Source organism: Seriola lalandi, unplaced genomic scaffold (genome assembly GCF_002814215.2).
Source record: "Seriola lalandi dorsalis isolate HSWRI2012SDOR001 ecotype SW California unplaced genomic scaffold, Sedor1 jcf7180002054767, whole genome shotgun sequence".
In the NCBI taxonomy this organism is placed as follows: domain Eukaryota; kingdom Metazoa; phylum Chordata; class Actinopteri; order Carangiformes; family Carangidae; genus Seriola; species Seriola lalandi.
The window spans coordinates 3,412,094-3,427,607 of record NW_019525320.1 but is presented as its reverse complement, the minus strand read 5'-3'; the positions used below and the strand labels follow the sequence as shown (position 1 = coordinate 3,427,607).

The 15,514-nt window shown below is 43.9% G+C and overlaps 2 protein-coding genes across 4 annotated transcripts in view; one reads left to right on the top strand and one right to left on the bottom strand.

Annotated features, from left to right (window-relative positions):
• Positions 1–1,307: 1,307 nt before the first annotated feature.
• Positions 1,308–3,900, top strand: sp5l (Sp5 transcription factor-like). Its single transcript, XM_023425113.1, has 2 exons — positions 1,308–1,664; positions 2,056–3,900. Exons 1-2 carry the CDS (start codon positions 1,611–1,613, stop codon positions 3,091–3,093), a joined length of 1,092 nt encoding a protein of 363 aa, XP_023280881.1. The 5' UTR covers positions 1,308–1,610; the 3' UTR covers positions 3,094–3,900.
• Positions 3,901–4,857: 957 nt separating this feature from the next.
• Positions 4,858–15,514, bottom strand: part of arhgef25a (Rho guanine nucleotide exchange factor (GEF) 25a) — a 44,617-nt gene continuing 33,960 nt past the window's right edge. For 2 of the 3 annotated variants that reach the window (XM_023425154.2, XM_023425156.2), the window contains 13 exons: positions 14,011–14,135; positions 13,236–13,302; positions 12,699–12,802; positions 12,398–12,467; positions 10,720–10,809; positions 10,055–10,147; positions 9,601–9,651; positions 9,406–9,483; positions 9,087–9,278; positions 8,645–8,825; positions 8,216–8,445; positions 7,843–7,974; positions 4,858–6,915 (listed from right to left, as the gene is read on the bottom strand). In XM_023425154.2, coding sequence (XP_023280922.1) covers positions 6,793–6,915; positions 7,843–7,974; positions 8,216–8,445; positions 8,645–8,825; positions 9,087–9,278; positions 9,406–9,483; positions 9,601–9,651; positions 10,055–10,147; positions 10,720–10,809; positions 12,398–12,467; positions 12,699–12,802; positions 13,236–13,302; positions 14,011–14,135 — 1,536 coding nt within the window. In that variant the 3' untranslated portion in view covers positions 4,858–6,792. The remainder of the gene's footprint in view (positions 6,916–7,842; positions 7,975–8,215; positions 8,446–8,644; positions 8,826–9,086; positions 9,279–9,405; positions 9,484–9,600; positions 9,652–10,054; positions 10,148–10,719; positions 10,810–12,397; positions 12,468–12,698; positions 12,803–13,235; positions 13,303–14,010; positions 14,136–15,514) is intronic. The other variant, XM_023425155.2, reaches the window with a different exon arrangement.

The window sequence follows — 15,514 nt, the reverse complement described above, 5'->3', positions numbered from 1 at the left end:
GCCTGGATTTAAACTCTTAATATTGTAATGGTGAACAGATTTACAGAATGAGATTAAGCCTCAATCTGCATTTAATGGAGCACATCTGAAGTGGCCTCTACTTGAACTCTGAAATGTGAGAATGTCACACAGGGCAGCCTATTTGACATGTCACCTACTGGTGAGAACTCTGAGGCTTTGATTGAGTTTTATCAATTAGCTTTGTGAGGGAAAACACTCTGCCTGGCTTCACAGAGGCTGCATTAAGACACAAAAAAAGTTTGTCACGTGTCACCTTGAGAAAACTAATAATCAAACACAAACTGAAATAACCAGCAAACTACCTTCTGTTAATTCGTTTTTCTCTTGTTTTGTTCATCCAGCAGGTGATGAGTTTTAAAGAGAGCGTGGTTTACCTCACTTGAGCACAGTTAAGCGTGTGAATACGGCTTCCTACGGTGAAATGCCTGATTTAACTAAACCAAAATGCATGTATGTGTTTTCATCAGGAATTTCATGAACAAAAACTGAACTAAATGTACTCACCTTTACGCCCTGTCATCGACCTCTCTGATTCAGCATTCACCCTTCTTTGTTTCATTAAGTGATGCAAGACGTAGGATTTCAAAAAAGTAAAATTCAAGGCTACTTTTATTCCTCCCTGTAAAATATTATATTGATGCTTGTTTGTCTTGTATTTGCTGAATGGAGATCATACTTTGCCCAACTTTTCATTTAAGATAGCATCACTGATTGTTACCACAAATAAAAAAATCTATTTATTTACTATCTTTACTTGAATTCCCACCGTGGAGTTGAAGCGGTATGCAAATACTCCCAGAGAGAAAAATATTTTTGACTAAGCAGGCTATATTAATCTTAGATCTTTTAACAGACTAAGCATTTTGTTCTTGTGCAAGTTGCTGAAACACTAGAAATGTTGGGGTTTTTTTAATCATGGAGGTTGAGAGTTGTTGTATCAGTTTATTTGAAAATAAAAAAAAGTCCACAAGAGAAGTTAAGTTAGATCATCTGCAAAGTATAAATTGCAGAAGATTCTGTATCTTGTCTCAAATCTCTTTTCTTTTTCTTTTTTTTTTCTCAGAACAATTGGAGGAGGAGTCAGTTCTTGGGGTCAGCATTTGGTTGAAATTGAGTGAAATTATGAGTAGCCCACCCCTTCACCTAACAGCCCCCCCACCCCTCCTCCCGCCCTCTCATCTCCTCTCTATTGACTGGCTCTCCTGCATCATACTGGAGACCCCGTTGAGAGGATCTTTTCTCTCTATAAAGAGAAGATGCAGCTCAGACGCCTTTGAGATGATCGCAAGGATTTATTGCGCACTTCTCTGCCTCTCACTTCAGACGCGCATCCTCGGCTGCTTCAGCACCAAGTGATCTGGACTGCTAGCATACTAAAAAAAAAAAAAAAAAAGAAACTACTGGACTGAGTGGACATTTGAATGACGCGGGATTTCCCCAGTCTGCTCTGCTTAAGTGTCGGAGGGATCCAAGACCCGAATGTGAGCATCCTTTTCTTCCGCGTTGAGAGCTGTAGTTGAGACTTTGTGCGTCGTCGCCTCCCGGCGCAGTTTGTGTTGCAGGTGCGTTGAGAGGGAGCGCGAGCACAGATGGCTGCGCTGACGATACAAAGGACTGACAACTTTTTGCACACCTTCTTACAGGTTTGTTGTGTAACCGTCTTTATTGAGGCAGTGCACGCGGATTTACATATTTCCTGCTTTTGCGGTGGTGAAACGTCTCCACAACTTGTGCGAAATGAATGAAGAGGCTTGATGCCTGATCGGTGCGAGATGATTTAACTTGTTGTAGTGGTAAAATAATTTGAATACATTAAGATGAAGTCAAGTAAGAGCAAAAAATACCAGGAAAATGTTTAAATTAAATATTTGAAAACTGGTAATTAATTTGGTTTACATGGAGAGTCTATTTCTGAACGTTTTAGGAGAGCTTCATATAAAAGAAAATGCTTATTTGAATGTAAGTAGATTTAAAACTAAGTTGTCCTAATGGTGGCTCATGTAATCTGATGTGTGTTTTTGAATTACCACGCAGGACCGGACGCCCAGCTCCTCTCCAGAGGGAGCACCTAACGCCCTCTCCTTCCTGGCCACCACCTGTAGCCAGGCCTGGCAGGTGGGAGGCGCTATGGGCTCAGAAGGTTCCCAGTTCCCCTACGAGGGCACCGTCAGCTCCACATCGGGAATGTTTCAGCTCTGGAGCAACGACATGGCGCCCAGCACAGCCCTCAGCACACACCAGATGACCTTCACGGTGCCCAAGGTGCAGTTCCCTGGACACATGCAGTCTGGCCTGGGTCACCATCATCATCACCCCCATCACCACCACCACCATGAGCTGCCTCTCACCCCTCCAGCTGAACCTCCCTCATCCTACTCCTTCGAACTGTCCCCTGTTAAAGTCTTGTCCTCGCAGCCGCAGTCCAGCGGCCCCTATTACCCTCAGCACAACAGTGTGGGACAAAACTTCCCCAGCTTCCTCCAGAACTCCTCAGCCAGGCATCACCTGCCTGGAGGCCATGTGGAGGAAGGGCAGCAATGGTGGAGCCTACCCCAAACCAACGCCACCCCCTCCAACCATCCCTTCTCCCTGGGCAGACAGCTTGTTTTGGGCCACCAGCCCCAGATAGCGGCTCTTCTCCAGGGCACCTCCAAGGGGCTGCTGAGCTCCACACGCCGCTGCCGACGCTGCAAATGCCCCAACTGCCAGGCGAATGGTGGGGGGTTAGAGTTCGGAAAGAAGAGACTGCACATTTGCCACATCCCGGAGTGTGGCAAAGTGTACAAGAAGACCTCTCACCTGAAGGCACATCTGCGCTGGCATGCCGGGGAAAGGCCCTTCATCTGTAACTGGCTCTTCTGCGGTAAAAGCTTCACCCGTTCAGACGAGCTGCAGCGGCACCTCCGCACACACACGGGGGAGAAGCGCTTTGGGTGCCAGCAGTGCGGCAAGAGGTTCATGAGAAGTGACCACCTCTCCAAACACGTCAAGACCCACCAGACCAGGAAGAGCCGGTCTGGGCAGCCTTCACAGAGCACGGACCCTCTGCTCACCAATATCAAGAGAGAGTAACCTCTGTGGTCCATTGTTTAAAAATGATAATCAACAATGAACAGACTGTGTGACTTACACTTGCTGCCATAGGTTTGCACTAGAGGGTAAGCATCAAGCTCCCCGAACATCTTCAGTTGTCAAAACCCTACTTTTGACTTCAAGTAGTACCATAAAAATATATTTAGAGACCATTTTTAACAAAAGTAACTGTGTGCTGTTTGAGGCAAGCCACCTTTAAAAGAAAACTTGAAACCTTTTCCAGTGACATTGTGAGTGTTTTGCTGCATTCGTTGTACTTTTCACACAAATTTCACCTGGAGCAACACTGATTTAATGCCTTTGAACAATCTGTCTAAATTTTCAACTTATTTGAAAATCAAACATTTTTCAAGCTTGACGATGTAAATATTTTATCTCTGCGAAGGATGTGGCAGAATTCCACGAGACTTACCTTAATATTTTGTCCATATCGCCACATTCAAAATAAATGAATGCCTTAGTACAGTAAAAAGGTTGCTGTATAGAAATGATCATTTCTGCTCTGAACAGGTTCAGAATGGAAAATTGCCCGTTGCTAATTAGGTTCTTATTCCAAAAAGATTTTCCTAATTTGTCTGCTTCAAGGTAGGGATCTCTTTTGAAATGTAAACACGAGAGTCTCTGATCTACTGATTTATCTCGTCTGCTCTTAAGCAGCAATGTGAAGCACCGCTGCTCCAGATTAGCAAACATTTGAACACATTTCAAGTTCTTTGTAAACAATGTATAAATATCATGAACAATTTTATTGGGGTTATGGCCGCATGTAAATTTTAATAAACACTGTCCTTGCTGAAACAATTCCACTGTTTTGAATGATGTTATTTTCTTACATCTTTATTGACTGACTGTGACTATCTGACTGACAGCAGGAGTCAGTGGTTTTAACCTCCTTACCAGCCCCTCCAATGAATGTGTGAATTTCTGCGAGTGCCCCAGAGCTCCTAAAGATCTAACATTTTATTTAAATGATGATTCGATTGCATTCAGAGTACAAAGGCCGCTCATTGTGCCACTGGTGTGAAGGAAGAAGCTCCTAAAGAAGACCTAACATGGTAGGCTGTTCAAAGATTTTCACACCTCAAAGTAAATACTCATCCCATTGATGGGGCTGTTTGTCTCGCCTGCTCCAATCAAGTTCACAGTCATGTGGTTTTTAATGAGTGTTTTCTTTCTCTCAATGGAGGAGATCGAGTCAACAGATGCAACAGAGGGCACTGGAGAGGAATTCCCTGTGAATGGGACCCCTGTTGCTGAGACCCCCTCAGTGGTGACAGGAACTCCCTTTGATTTTGCACCCTTGTGAAAGTTAATACCCCCTTCGCCCCCCTCCTTCCGCAGCCTCCATATATCACAGCCGTGTTACGATCGGCCCTGCTTTACTGCCCAGAATGGGGCTTTATTCAGAGGCCAGCCAACCAGCTGTCTGCTCATCCAGGGGTTTCTTCTCTTTGTTTTTAATCCTGTTTGAACTTTGTCCAAGGGGGATGCCGAAGCAAGCAAAATACTTTGCCTTTGTCTTTGTCAGAATGGAGTCTGAGGACCTCCACGGCAAAACCAGTACTTTAATTTCAATATTAGCTTAACTAATAAGAAATGAACATTTCTTTCATTCAAATGAATATTTCCAAAAGTGGTTACAAAGCACTACAGTACAAAATCCACAGGAAAAAAAGACTAGACTTTAAAAGTATACGGGGTTATTTTGATCAAGCCAATAAAGAGAGACTGTGTGGAGTCAGCTTCAGACAATCGGCTTCAAAAAGACACTTTTTATTTGATATGATACAACAGTTTCTACTCAGTCAAACATGGCATTAACCAACCCTCTCTTGGTTTTACGTCCTTGCTTTTGGTTCTCTGTAGTGGTATTCCTTTGTGTGACATGCATAACTGCCTGATCAGTAATTCCCATGAAAACTCACCAGTTCACATTAACTGCAGAGTAAAGATGCAGATTCTGTGAGACGGTCCAGCTCACCTGATGTCTCACTTTTCAGTTTACTTTAAATCATTTATTGTTGTTGATTTGTTTTTTGTTTTTTTGGACAGATTATTAAGCAGCTTCAATGTAGGAACTGAAATATGAGGCCTATTGATCTTTGGTGCAGCTGTATGATCAAACTACTGTAAACTGGAAGTCAAAGCCTTGTGGGGACCTCTACTGGCCACAAAAAGAACTGACCTGATATTGACAGGATGGCCCCTTTCACCTACTCCGCTCTCCTCTTTTTGTCACTCAGGCATTACAATCCAGATACTAACACAGGTATCTATGATTGTTTTGTAAGAGCAGTGGCAAACTGAACTATGGAGTAAGAAGTATGAAACGTTTGAGTGGTGAGCTGCAGTTGTTTTTGGCACTGTTGTCTGAGGAAGAGGGTACATGCAGATTTGTCAGCATCGCTCTGTTTATCCAGCAACATGTTATCCTTCATTTCTACCAACTGGAGCAGTAACAACGTTTCTTGGCATACCTGGGTCATTCTTCATCTTACGAGTGGAAATGTATGATTGCCTTTTCTGGTATGCACTGCACAGTATTTAACCCATGAGGGAAAAAGCTAACAGAGATTATAGAAATGGTGCACAGCCTTGACATGACAACAGTGGACTAGTAAAACAATCAATATTAGTTTAAACCAATGCATTTTTAAGGACGTGTCCCCAAATCCACTCCGGCCTGGAAAGAAAGATCTGTGTAAAGAAGCCAGTCAATCACCAAGGAGATGTTGCTTGCAACACTTTGGGTCAGCACAGCAGTCCCTTTGAATGCACCTATCTAGCAACTCCTCAGGAGTTGCCCAAAGAGCAAAAAGTATTCTGTAGTGACGTCATACCCACAGAGAACCTCCAGGGGGCTCCCTCATGCCTTTTTTGTCCAGATCAAACAAGGGCCAGTCAAACAGAATAAGAGAGCACAGAGGGTCTCAACACTGTGGCGAGAAAGAAAGTTATTCACTCTCAGATGATATTCGAGTGAGTCCTTGTAGCATGTTCACATCAAGTGTTCTGCCTTTTTCCCGTTCTTGTCAACATAAACAGCAAACTCAGTCGTCAGCAGGGGAATGACAAAGTATATTTACGTAGCTGTAGTTGTCTTCACAATGGGGCATATGAGAAAAAAAAACTTTATCAAGAAAATTTACCAGAGAGTACGAGAAGAGCCACAGGCACTCCTTGCACACTCTCATGCACACAAACACATCCATACTTCATTGCACAACATTCAGGCACACACGTAACTCCAGTGACCGCCCCAATTAGGAATGGATAATTCTTCATGAAACAACTCCCCCTTGCCCTTTGAAAGAGAGAAGAGTATGGTATACAAACTCTCGAAAAGGTAAAAAGCAGAAATTGCCATAACACTGAGTGTTTTTTCGCTCTGAGCCCAGTACCATCCCACTGGGTGCTGTTCATGTACACTGAAGGTGTCCAAGGCTAGTCGCCTCCCTTTAAATGGCTCTCTAAAAACAGGAGCAAAGTCATGTTATGGTTGCAGCTCATAATTCCTCCATATGTTCCTTCGGGTTCCTTCTTTATTCTCCAGAAATCACTGTTGAACCAGGTAAGGGTCCAGCCTGGCATAAACAGACAGTAGACAAGTCTTCTTGTCCCCACAGCTGTAACATTAGCTGCTGCCCTCCTGACCCAGAGGACAGATGGCGTGAGAGTTCATAGGTCGTCCTCAGCTAGCTGAGCCAGGTTGCTGGGGCGTCGTCCGGCAGAGGGACCCGACAATGAACCCTGGCTCCCATCAACAGCCTGACCCCTTCTGCAGCCCTCTCCTGCTCTCTGCTGGGGAGAGAGGGAACATTCGTCACACAGCTATATCCATGTAATGCACTCAAACCAAACTCATAACCTACGTACGAAAACATTTATAAGAAAAATTGTATATCAGCAATTTTTCATTTGGAGCCTCCATCTAAGAAAATGCATTGGCTCTAGTTCCACCTATTCACCCCAGCACAAGTATGGGAAATGATTATGTGCCTTTGATAGGCATCTCTCTCTGACTTCCTCATCTGGCTCAGTCTTTTTCCTGTTTGTCATGTACCAAGTCTATCCAGCCTGAGTAAACAGAGAAAGAGGCGGAGAACAACAACTGCTGGTCTGTCAACACGGTCCCACTGAGGATAAAAGCCCTGTGATCACAGAGGGACGCGACACTAATGGTAATGTAAAGCCCAACAACAGGATGCTCCTATCGTTGGCTGGCTAGATAGTTACAAGGTAAGAACAGACAGGCCTGACATTTTAGAAAAAAATGATATTTCTTGTAAAACACTTTTTGCTGCATTAACCTGACCGAAACAAGTGCAGCAAACATTGTATCCCAAATATCCAGATTGTTATCAATTCCCTTTTCATCCAATAGGGGGAGGAATAACTCTTCTTATGACTCAACAAATCCCCTCACTTTATGTGTGTCTAAATAAATGGTTACCATTGGCTTAAGTCTTTCATCTTTTAATTAACATTAATGAGCACATTGGAATTACTGTGAGAAGTTGTACAATGGCCCATTATTTCCCCAGCGGTTAGCTTCCTGTGGTTTGTTTTGTCATTAATTTCCCCAATGCTGCTGTTGAATAATGACTGCTAGAGAGCCCAGGAACACAATGTTCAACTATGTGGAAAATAATTAATAATTATTATAACTGAAACGTTGGGGCTCCAAACAAAGACAAATTTGTGTCTAAATGCATGCGTTTACACTACCTGTGCGCTTTGTGTAGGTGTGTACAGCCCATTTGACACAGCTTGGTAGTTTGGCTGATCAGTGAAGCCCAGTTGGACGTGTGATGGAGAAACAGTTTGGGAGTCAGCAGGGCACAGCTGGACCACAGTGGGCTGCAGATGCAAACAACAGGTAAGTCACTCAATGCTGTACTGCATGCACACAATACCATTTGTTAGCAGTTGTTTTTATTATTTCATTTGTGCAATACCCAGTACTGCTGCCAGAAAAAAAAAAAGCTTAAGATAAGCAGGCCTGGCTGTGTGTCAGGGGTGTCATAAACAGAAATGCTGTGTGTGAGTGGGAAGTAATTGCAGTACAGGGGCAGAGAAAGAGACAGCTAAAGAAACCTACGTCCCGCAGTGAGTACGTCTCGCTGGGTCCTTGGCCCTGGCCTTGGCTGGGCAGGTAGAGCGTGGGCAAGGAAGTGTTGTGAGAATGAAGGGAGGGCAGCTTATGACGGTCAATGGAGGCGGAGGAGTGGGGCCGCAGAGCACTGGCAGCAGACAGAGGGGGCCTCATGCTGCGGCCCAGGCTATTTGACTTGCTCTCTCGCCGCTGGTACTCAATAGGTGACTGTAGGGCTGAAAGACACAGACAACACGGGAAGTTCCACTTCTGATCCTGAATGTTTTACATTATATCACGTGGAGTCAGCCTTTACTTTGTCAGTTACACTTTATATAGTGGTAAACGTAAAGATTCAATTAATGGTTTTCAGCACACTATAATGTAGCTGGAAGCAGGTTATGGCGTCGTCTTGAGAGTTCAGCTTGGTCTCACCATTGAGGAAATTACGCTGGGTTTCCAAGATCTGAACCACATCATTGACCCAGGCCCTGCAGATCTCAGGGGAAGAGGCCTGCAGCTGGAAGCGCACCACGCTCCCATCAGGATTGCGTGATGTCATCACAAAACGAGCATCATCGCCGTCCACACTGGGCTCCACCCCTAGGCAGCTCACCTGGAACATATCACATCTGAGGAGTGAGGAGTCCATCCTGCTGAGTTGCTTGTTAAATACTTCACTAACACATGCCAGCCTCTAAAAAAAAAAAATCCCTGCTGTGGTATTATGTAACGTGTGCTGATTGGAGCAAGAATTAGTGTGGTGTGAATCTGTTGTGTAACTTATAACCTGGGAGTGAAATGTGCTTTCTCATTTTTAGTATTTTATGATGCTGAAACATCCTTTGTGGCTGATCTGAGTTCAGCAGGTGCCCACCTTTATGCTGTTCTTGAAGATGTAACCGGGGAGTGAGAAACCTTTCTTCCTATCGATCGGCTCACTGAAGATGACCAGCTGCTCAAACAGGAAGACCCGTCTTTCCTTGGCCCGTGACAGGAAGCCACTGTCATGCTCGGCAACAGTGAAGGTGTCTTGCTGGAGCAGTTTGCCCTGGGCTGTGATCTTCCCCTGGTGCCACGGCGAATATAAACACAACAAACAGAGGAAGTGGTTGCAGCGCGGGTTTCACGGGATGAACAGTTGGCATGAGAAATGTTTGGAAGACTTTGAAGGAAATAAAATTCCTAAGACGTACCTCAAAGCCTTGTAGTCGGCCCACATTCATCATGTCATTGCAACGTTTTGGCACAAAGCACATCACTTCTACTGCTTTCTGTTTGAAACGCAACAGTGAGGTTGTTATGAAGAATACTAATAAAAAGCATGAGCTACAGCACATACAAACAATTAGGAGCACAAACAAAACATCACTTTAAACCAGGACACCCACCTCCAGCTCCTCCGTGTCCATCCCAGCTTTGGTGTAATACTTCAGGAAGTCCTGCTCAAATAAACACAGCATGGTTACCAGAGCATTCCAGGTTTACTGCTCAGAGTGAGGTGAGGACATCTGGAGGAGTATTTATGGGTGTTGAACCCACCTTTCATTTGGATGCCAAAGGGCAAAGTTTTATACCAGAGATGTCATTTTATGATCATCTTTAAAAGGCTTTCACGTATGATTGTTTAAATCCACGGTATGGAGAATGGAGTCTCATCATTTAATTTGCCTCTTCCTCTCTTGACTAGAAAGTAACCTGAACAGACGATACAGCCTGTGTTTGTGTGCATGTTACAACCTTGTGACTGACCCTGCTATGTGTCAGACAGTTGCTCAGTGAACACCCGTGCGTGTGTGAGGTGTTGGTGTGTGATCAACAGCGCAGCAGTGCCCTGCTTTTCACCTTGAGCAGCAGCTGGTACTTCATGATCCTCTGGACAGGTTTGATGAGCAGGTCATTGAGCTGCAGCCTTTGGCCCAGCTGCTGCCGCAACTCCTGAAATCGGAGACGGACACAACGACACGGCACCAGTCAACATGACAGTCACGGCACAAAACATGGCAGCCAATCGCCAGTGTAATTCCTCTAAGACAATACATCACAAGGATTATACTGTTTGTCTATTAGGCCTATGTTTACTGTCAATTAAAAGGAACCGATGACAATCTGAATAATAAATGGAACCTGAAACACACCTGCATGGCCATGTATAATATATAGTATAGGAACTGTTAGACTTTCATGCATACAAAATGTCTTATTAACTACATGCCTGAGCACAGGATGACCAGTGTATCAAATTAAATTGTCTTGAATTAATAAGTTAATCAACAGAAAATTAATCGAAAACTATGTTTGGAATTTAATTATCTTTTTAGTCATCTATTAAATAAAAATCCCAAACATTTTCCACCTACAGGTTCTCATACGTCAGATATTCATTTTTGGAAACGGAATATTTTCTGGAATCAATTCGAAGATGTCACATCTGATTCTAGTATAGACTGAACATAGACTACATAGTGTACAATTCATCAGGCTAGTAGAATACATTAAGAGGTGCTCACCTCAAAGTACGTCTCGATGTACTCTGACACAATGTGTTCCGACTTGGGCTTGTTCTGACAGTACACAACGTACATATGCAGACGCCTCTCCTGCATTACAAGCCAAACAAGCATCTCATTACAAAATCATTCAGCCGAACCTTTGATGCAAATTAGCCATGAAGAGAAGAACACTTTACAACTGCAACATGAGCGTCACTGTGTGAGAAATCTTGAGTTGCATTACAAATAATTGAAAATGCTACTGAAGGTGAGCAAAAAAACTACAACAATAACTGTGCAGTGTCTCCGGTTGCTGTTTGGGATGAAAGGGAGCAGAGCGATAATGATTTGCCTCATGGTGAGGGGTCTTTGAAGCTGACTCTGTCTGGTTAGTGCCTACTCTTCTGTGACTAATTGGCCTGGGAGTGCAGATGTGGCAGTCCTGAGCGCCCTAATGGAGTTACATGTAGATGAGCATCAGGTTATGTATAATTTACCCAGGTTACCCTCAGTGTAACCAGAGCCTTTTAGAGGCTCCCGATATAACACTGTACCTAGCAACAAGCTGCATGGCTCTGTAACCTAGAGACCGATGAGCCGCTCCACCTGATTATGGACATCATGAAACACTGCAGATGACGGCCGCATCGTGAAATACAAGGGTGTGTGCCGTGCGTGCATCTGTCTACCAGCCCTCTGCATGAGAGCACAGCTGCGTGTTTACATGTGTTCGTATGTCGCATGTGTGTGAGCGAGCACACATGTTGCACATTTGTGACAAAAGCTCTTGTTAAAAGGAGATTGGGGCTTTCTGCTTTTCATCGGGGCCGTGTTCCCAGTCTGCTTGTCTTCACAGTTTGACACCATGCTTAGATTTAGTTACAAGTTTCTTTATTCCCCCACAGGCTTTTTAAGTTGATTATCCAGTGGGCTGAGCCTTATTGGATTGTTTAAAAAGAGAGAGAGAGAATATAGCAAAAGAGAGACACAGACATTTAACTTCATCATCCAATCTAGTTGGTCAAATTACACATCACATCAGACCAGTCTGCATGTGCCACCACTTAACCAATATACATGAATCTAATTGAGCTTCCATAAGCCCTGTGACCCTGCACCGACGCAGGCTCTACTCTATTCTAAGAACAGTACACTTAGAAGTGAATCTTTCTTGCGTGCATTGCTTTGCTTCATCCTTGAGCCAAGATATGTAGGAAGAAGTACGTCTCCGTTTTGGGTGGAAAAAAGCCCTCAAATCAAAGGGCCTGAGCGGAGGGGTTGTTTTTCCTCGTCCTATTCATGTTGTCTTTTTCGGCTGTTTTTTCCCTGGTGTTTCCTGACCAGTCCGGCCCAGACTGGAAATCGGCCAGTGTGTCATTTGTGTGTATGTGTGTGTTTGCCATGTGCGCTTTTGTAAAAACACAGCCTGGACTGAGACGTATCAGTAACAGGGAAGTGGAAGGAGAGACGCTGGCAGCTGAGGGAGAGGGAGAGACGTACGGTATAGGATAAACAGGGGCTCTGCATGTTTTCTCAGCTCTATTTACCCTCACTCCAAACAGCACAAGGAAGCAGAGCCAGACACTTCCACTGACGTGTGTGTGTGTGTGTGTGTGTGTGTGTGTGTGTGTGTGTGTGTGTGTGTGTGTGTGTGTGTGTGTGTGTGTATGTGTGAGTCTGTAGTAGTTATACTTACATGTTTAATGAAGAGCTGAGCCAGTCTCTCTGGCTCTGCCAAGCACTTCTCCAGCTCTCCCAGGAAGTAGCTGAAGAGAAAACACACACACACACGCACACACACACACACACACAAGTACACAAGCACAATCATCCCCAAAACGGAAGGTCAGATTTGTCTCCTGACCTATTGTTCATTTGTCCTCCACAAACACAATTCACTGCAAATCACTATTTGTCTTTCATTTTGAATGCAACTGGAGCGAACACACAATTTTCCTCAAGTGGAAATATATATATTTTTAAAATCAGGGACTTACTCTTTATGCCAGTCAAATATTTGGTGAATGTTCCCAAAAACAATCTTGTCTTTTCCCTTCATGTCCTCCGGGATTCCTTTGGAGCTCATCGTGGCCATGTAGCCCTGCAAGGCAATGACAAAGCTGCTGCTGACGTCTGTTCACACTTACGAAAGCCCCTCACCTGGCTCTGAATAACACCAGTAAATATAGCTAGATTGTTATAACATAGCAGCAATCACACACCAGCTATTTTTGAGCTTATGTTAACTTTCAAGATGGCAAGAGTTCTGCGCTGAATCAGAATATCTCCAGCTATTTAAGGCCCCGGGAGATAGATCAGTTTGCAACATAATACTCTTCAAGCTAATAATTCACTAAATCTTCTTAAGACTGGAGAAGGTGGGGTGGAGGCAGACCAAAGTGTGAAGAAAAGTGGAGACGTTCTGATGATGTGGATTTAGAGAGCTTTCCCTGACAGACTGGGTGGATGACTAAGCTCCTTCCTCTCTGTCACTGCTGAAAGTGTGTTCTTAGCTGCCAGACTGGGAGGTTTACCTCCACTATGAGCCCCAGGTCTCCCACATAGTGCTTCTCTGTCTCAATAAGCTCCTTCAGCACATACCTGTAAAGATACAAATGAGGGAGGATTAGTGTTAGACTTATGATATCAAATTTATTTTTGCAAAATCTCAGTAGCACTTTATTTTCACCCAGAGTCCTAGTTTCTGAATAATTTTCCAGAAAGGAACTGATGCAAAACTGTGATTTTGTATATCCTGGAAAACTGGTACACTTCCAGTTAACTAAATCCAGTTCAATGGAGTCTTTCAGCATATAGCAGGTAAGATGAACATGCCAACATGTAAAGTTTTAGCGAGAGACTTCAGTCTTGACCTTGGAAATAATAGTTTGACAAAGTAATCTTAACTCACTAGCTATTTCAGGAGCCTTTAATTGCATCTTACAGTCTTCATCAGCAAATGGAGTTTACTCATTTGCCATGACAATGGCTCTCAGTTGTCTTTACATGACGTATGGAACTTAAGTCATGTGGTAACAGCTGATGAAGACCATGAGATGCTGCTGAAAGTTCTGAAGAGAGCTGTGAGTCGGCCCTGAGATAAGATTAAATTTGTCTGTCTGTGAGGTTGTAAATTATAGGCAAGCAGGCAATTCAATAAGTATGTAGAAATAACGCATAAATTAAAATTGTCTTCAGTTAAATTGTCATAACATCTATTTACAGAATGTGTCAAAAAGCATTGCTGTCATGTGCTTTATCTTTTGAGATAAATGATGTGAGCCACGTTCGCACTGATAAAACACATACATGCTTTTTTCCAAGGCACTTCTCCTCTCCTCCTCAGTGTCAGCCGCCGCTGACCATTGGCTGGAGGTGTCGTCCATCAACATAGAGCCGCTGTCATCTGGCAAAACACTGATGGACTGAGTGTCCTGAGGAGGCAGAGACAGACAGACAGACAGACAGACAGACAGACAGACAGACAGACAGACAGACAGACAGACAGACAGATAGGGAAACTGTTTATCAGAGGTCCAGTGCCAGTGATATGGATGATGCCAGGAATAAAGTAAGCAAGGGGAGGTAAAGCGCAGGAGAGAGATGATAATGATGTAGGTTGCCAAGGTGACCAGGGAGAGCAGAGAGACACAAGGAACAGAGATTGAATGATAAGAAGATCAGAATCAGATTGTCCCTGTTAATGATCAGTGCCGTGCACCTCAGCCCCAGATAGATGGAGAGGACGAGATTCAAAGATAAAGACAAAGGGTTAGAGGGAGCAACAGGCTGGACAGCTGCTGCAGATGAAATGAAGATGTGAAGGTTCTCGATGGAGTTTTGGCTTCAGATGGAAGAAGAATAGAATCACTGCATGCCCGCTGGCAATGGCATTAGATCTCTGATTTATGAGTTAATTAATAATTTATATTTTCCTGCTTTGCCACCCGAGGATTCAAACCCACGTTAATACATCACATAGTATCTGTTTTTAAATTTCTGCAACACTACAACAGCAGCATCTACATCATCATTTCCTAGTAGACTACTGCCTTATTGGCTGCAAATAGGAAAGTGCGTGGCCAAGGTTACCCTGACTTAATCGATTGTGTTCATGTGTTATATACATGACCTCCTTTTCATGCTTTTTCCTGGAATTGATATCATTTACTGTGGAGATCCTGGCACAAATAGAGTCATTGTGCACACCGCAACAAAGCCTGCAAAGACTAAAATCATCAGTAACTCAATGGATACATGCTTCACAGCTGCGCACGACCCTCATGTTTATCTAACCTATTTCTCAGTCAGCACACTTATCTTTATATGGCTGTAGGCTTCAGGGCGCACGACCATTTCTCTGTGCAGTTGGATCTACTTTCAAATGTTCTTCCATCTATTTTTAGTCATATTCTTCAAGCCGTTTCTTTTTAGACTTTTCACTCCCCTGACTGTGTAAACTTATAGGAGCAGCCGTCTGTCTTCACCTAAATCCCCATGTCCCACTTGTCCAAGTCAAGCAGAACCTCCCCACCTTAAAAACATACACAGACCTGTACACACACCGCAGACATGCACCTAATCCCTCAGACTAGCATGGCAGGCGGCTGCCCAACGGAGAAATAAATAGATGGATAGATAGATAGACATAAAGGCAAATGGAAAAAGAGACAGAACTTTCTCCTTTTCTCCTCTGGTCCAGTTCCACTTGTTCACCTGCCATCTCCCTGATAAACTTGTTGGCGTCTACAAAGCTGTGGGCTTTCTGTGCTGTCAAAATGATGTGTCAGATAGAGAGAGAGAGGGGGGGGGA